The sequence below is a fragment of the Calidris pugnax genome, unplaced genomic scaffold (assembly GCF_001431845.1).
Source record: "Calidris pugnax isolate Ruff unplaced genomic scaffold, ASM143184v1 scaffold272, whole genome shotgun sequence".
NCBI lineage: Eukaryota > Metazoa > Chordata > Aves > Charadriiformes > Scolopacidae > Calidris > Calidris pugnax.
The window spans coordinates 749,021-753,324 of record NW_015091016.1 but is presented as its reverse complement, the minus strand read 5'-3'; the positions used below and the strand labels follow the sequence as shown (position 1 = coordinate 753,324).

The 4,304-nt window shown below is 66.8% G+C and overlaps 1 protein-coding gene across 1 annotated transcript in view; it reads left to right on the top strand.

Moving 5' to 3' along the window:
* The first annotated feature begins 6 nt into the window (after positions 1-6).
* LOC106896047 (zinc finger protein 594-like) overlaps positions 7-4,304 on the top strand; it is an 18,548-nt gene continuing 14,250 nt past the window's right edge. Inside the window, exons 1-4 of the mRNA XM_014955759.1 lie at positions 7-85; positions 189-260; positions 376-456; positions 597-1,954. Of these exons, the coding sequence (XP_014811245.1) occupies positions 52-85; positions 189-260; positions 376-456; positions 597-1,954 (1,545 nt within the window). The 5' untranslated portion in view covers positions 7-51. The remainder of the gene's footprint in view (positions 86-188; positions 261-375; positions 457-596; positions 1,955-4,304) is intronic.

Sequence of the window (4,304 nt, the reverse complement as noted above, 5' to 3'; positions counted from 1 at the left end):
GGGACCCCTGCCGTTCCTCCCCAGCCCCCCCCCGAGCACCGGAGCCGCGCCATGAGGGAGAGCCTGGACGCCCTGTGCACCCTGGGTACGCGCTGGGGGGGGCTGGGGGAGCGGGACCACCCCAGCCCCCCAGGAAGGGGCAAGGTGGGCACCACTGGGGGGGCTCAGCCCTGTCCCCTCCCTCTCAGGCCCCCCCATGGTGAAGCCGGAGCCGGTGCCGCAGGCGGAGGAGACGGGGGCGTCAAGCTGTGCCAGCTCAGGTGGGTACCAGGGGGGTCCTGCCTGTCCCCCCCCCAGCTCCTGGGGTCCCCACGGGGTGAGGGACCCTCCTGGCGATGGGGGGGGACACTGGCTTTGCCCCCTTTGTCTCCCCAGGGCTGTTGGTGGTCCCCAAGGTGGAGGCGATGCCCGAGGGCGATGGCGAGGAGCCGGGGGGGCTGGACCACGGCTGCTCAGGTGAGGGCAACGCCACGGTCGTGTGTCCCCCCAGGGACAGGCGGTGACGGTCACTCCGTCCCCACGGCCAGTGGAGCCGTGTGGGGTGCTGGGGGGAGCGGGCACGGTCCCCCACCGCCCCCACCCTCTGTGCCCCGCAGAGGACTGGCTGGTGAGGAAGGTGAAGGTGGAAGAAGAGTATGAAGAATGGCCAGCCGGCCCCGAAGCCCTGCTGGGGGGGCAGCCCCCCTCCGGGGTGTTCCCCCCCCCAGCCGCCGCCGACACGCTGGGCTGCGGGGGCAACTGCAAAGCGGAGCGGCCGTGCCCGGAGGAGCTGGGCTACGGCGAGTTGGCCACCTTCGCCATGTCGCCCTGGCCGCTGCTGGGCCAGAGCCCGGCCGGCGGGGGCTGCTTCCACGGGGGGCTGGGCCCGGGCGAGGGCGAAAGCGGCTCCTGCAGGGGCTGCGGGACCCCCCCGCGCCCCTTCGCCTGCGCCCAGTGCGGGAAGGGCTTTGGGAAGAAGGCTCACCTCACCCGGCACCTGCGGGTCCACACGGGCGAGCGGCCCTACCCCTGCGGCCAGTGCGGCCGCCGGTTCCGCCAGAAGATCCACCTCCGCTCCCACCAGAAGACCCACACGGGGGAAAGACCCTTCCCCTGCCCCGAATGCGGCCGGCGTTTCCGTAAGAAAACCCACCTGGTGCGGCACCAGCGCACCCACACCGGCGAGCGCCCCTTCCCCTGCGCCCGCTGCGGCCGCCGCTTCGCCCACAAGCAGCACCTCCTGCGGCACCAGCAGCTCCACGCCGAGCCGGCGGCACCGGGGGACGACGACGGGGGCGTCCCGACGGAGGAGAAACCCTTTCCGTGCCCGGAATGCGGGAAGAGCTTCAGCTGGAAGAAGAACCTGGCGTCTCACCGCCGGCTGCACCGGGAAGGGCGTCCCTTCGCCTGCGCCGAGTGCGGCCGGGGCTTCGGCGACAAGCGGCACCTGACGGCCCACCTGCGCGGCCACATGGGGCTCAAGCCCTACGCGTGTCCCCACTGCGAGAAGACCTTCAGCCACAAGCCCAACCTGGCCAGCCACCAGCGCACGCACACGGGCGAGCGGCCCTTCGCCTGCCCCCACTGCCCCCGCGCCTTCGCCCACAACCAGCACCTCCTGCGGCACCTGCGGGTCCACACGGGCGAGCGCCCCTTCCCCTGCCCCCAGTGCGGCCGCCGCTTCGGCTCCCGTCCCAACCTGCTGGCCCACGCCAAAGCCCACGCCGGCGCCCGGCCCTTCGCCTGCGGGCAGTGCGGCCGGGGCTTCAGCCGAAAATCCCACCTGGAGAGGCACCAGGCGGTGCACACCGGCACCCGGCCCCACGGCTGCGGGCAGTGCGGCAAGCGCTTCAGCTCCAAGACCAACCTGGCCCGGCACCAGGCGGTGCACACCGGCCACCGGCCCTACATCTGCACCCAGTGCGGCAAGAGCTTCAGCCGCAAAACCCATCTGCTGCGCCACGAGCGCACCCACGCCACCGCCGTCCCCACCGCCGTCCCCACCGCCGGCACCGTCCCCACCACCATCCCCACCATCAGCTCCGCCACCTTTAACTCTGCCACCATCCTGAGCGCCATCCACTCTGCCACCACCGTCAACTCTGCCACCATCCCCGGCACCGTCAACTCTTCCACCATCTCTGCTGCCACCATCAACTCTGCCACCATCCTGGGCACCACCATCCCCACCATCAACTCTGCCACCATCCCCGGCACCATCCACTCTTCCACCATCCACTCTGCCACCATCCTGGGCACCGCCATCCCTGGCACCATCAACTCTGCCACCATCCCTGGCACCATCAACTCTGCCACCATCCTGAGCGCCATCAACTCTACCACCATCCCCACCACCACCATCCCCACCATCAACTCTGCCACCATCCCTGGCACCATTAACTCTGCCACTATCTTGGGCACCATCAACTCTGCCACCATCCCTATCCTCGTCAACTCTGCCACCATCCCCGGCACTATCAACTCTTCCACCATCAATTCTGCCACCATCCCCACCATTAACTCTGCCACCATCAATGCTGCCACCATCCCTGCCGCCACCATCACCTCTGCCACCTTCCCCACCACCACCATCCCCACCCTCAACTCTGCTACCATCCTGGGCACCCTCAACTCTGCCACCATCCCCACCATCCCTGCCACCACCATCACCTCTACCACCATCTCCACCACCATCCCCACCATTAACTCTGCCACCATCAATGCTGCCACCATCCCTGCCGCCACCATCACCTCTGCCACCTTCCCCACCACCACCATCCCCACCATCAACTCTGCCACCATCCCCACTGCCACCGTACCCCATCAGAGCTGGCCGCCCCCCGCTGCCCTCTGCCCCTGAGACGTTCTGGGGGCCATGGTGGCTCCTGGTGATGCTCGTGTCCCTGGCACTCTCCCTTGGTGCTCGCTGTGGGTCCCACCCGGCACACGGCACGGAGAGCGGCATCCAGGGGTGGCCGATGGAAAAACTGAAACTCTGAAAACCCTGAAATGAACTTAAAACCCCCCAAACGAGGGCTGGCCCATGCCAAGGGGCTGGCGTGGGGTGAAGCAGGGGCATGGGGGGAGCTCTGTCCTGTCCCCAGAAGAAGGGGGATCTCCCCAGGGTGGTGCCAGTTGGCAGAGGGGCACTGACCCCCCCCTCAGGGGCTCCACTGGGGTAGGAACGAACCAAAACTGCCAATAAACCCATTTTTGTTGACTTTCCGAAGGGTGTCTCAGAGCGAGAAGGGTGGGGCAGGGTGGCAGAGCCGTGGTGCCACCAGGACTGTGGGCATGTCCATGGGGACATCTTGAGGAGCACTGATCACAGTGGGGTGCAGGCATGTCCATGGCATGGGGACATCTTGGAAACACCAGGGGTCCGAGGTCCCTGCCCGGTGCTTGGCCACCAGCGTGGCACAGCGCAGGTTAGGGCCGTGGGGCTGGAGCACAGCACCGTGCCCCTGGCCTCCTGCCTGGCTGCCCTGCCGTTTGTCCTGCTGGCTGTCTGTCCAGCAGTGTATCTCTCCATCCCCTGTCCCAGCCATCAGTTCAGCTTCATCCATCCCCCCAACCATCCATCCATCCATCCATCTATCTCCATCCATCCATCCATCCATCCATCCATCCATCCATCCATCCATCCACTCATCTGTCTATCCATCCCTCGGTCCATCTCTGTCCATATCTCCATCCATCCATCCGTCTGACCATCTGTCCATCCATCTATCCCTCCTTCCATCCATCTCTGTCTGTCCATCCATCCCAACCATCCATCCATCTCCATCCCTCCATCCCTCCATCCCTATCCCTCCTTTCATTAGTCTGTCCATCTGTCCGTCTCTCCCTCCTTCCATCCATCCTTCCATCTATCTATATCCATCCCTCTGTCCATCCAACTATCCCTCCATCTGTCCATCTTTCTGTCCATCTATCTGTCCTTCCTTCCATCCCTCCATCCATCCATCCATCCATCTCTCTCCCTCCATCCATCCCTCATCCATCTCCATCTCTCCATCCCACCCCCCTGAGGGTGGTGAGAGCCTGGCCCAGGTTGGCCAGAGAAGCTGTGGCTGCCCCATCCCTGGAGGGGTTCAAGGCCAGGTTGGAGGGGGCTTGGAGCAACCTGGGCTGGTGGGAGGTGTCCGGGGGTGGCACCGGGAGGCCGTTAACGCGGGGGGGGGGGCTGGTAACGGCGCTGCTCGGGGCCGGGGGCTGGGGAAGGACACGGTGACCCCACGCGTGACCGGTGCCCCCCGGAGGGAGGGGTGTCCTCCTCTCCCGGTCCCGGGCCCCATTCCCGGTCCCGGTCCCGGTTGGGCGGG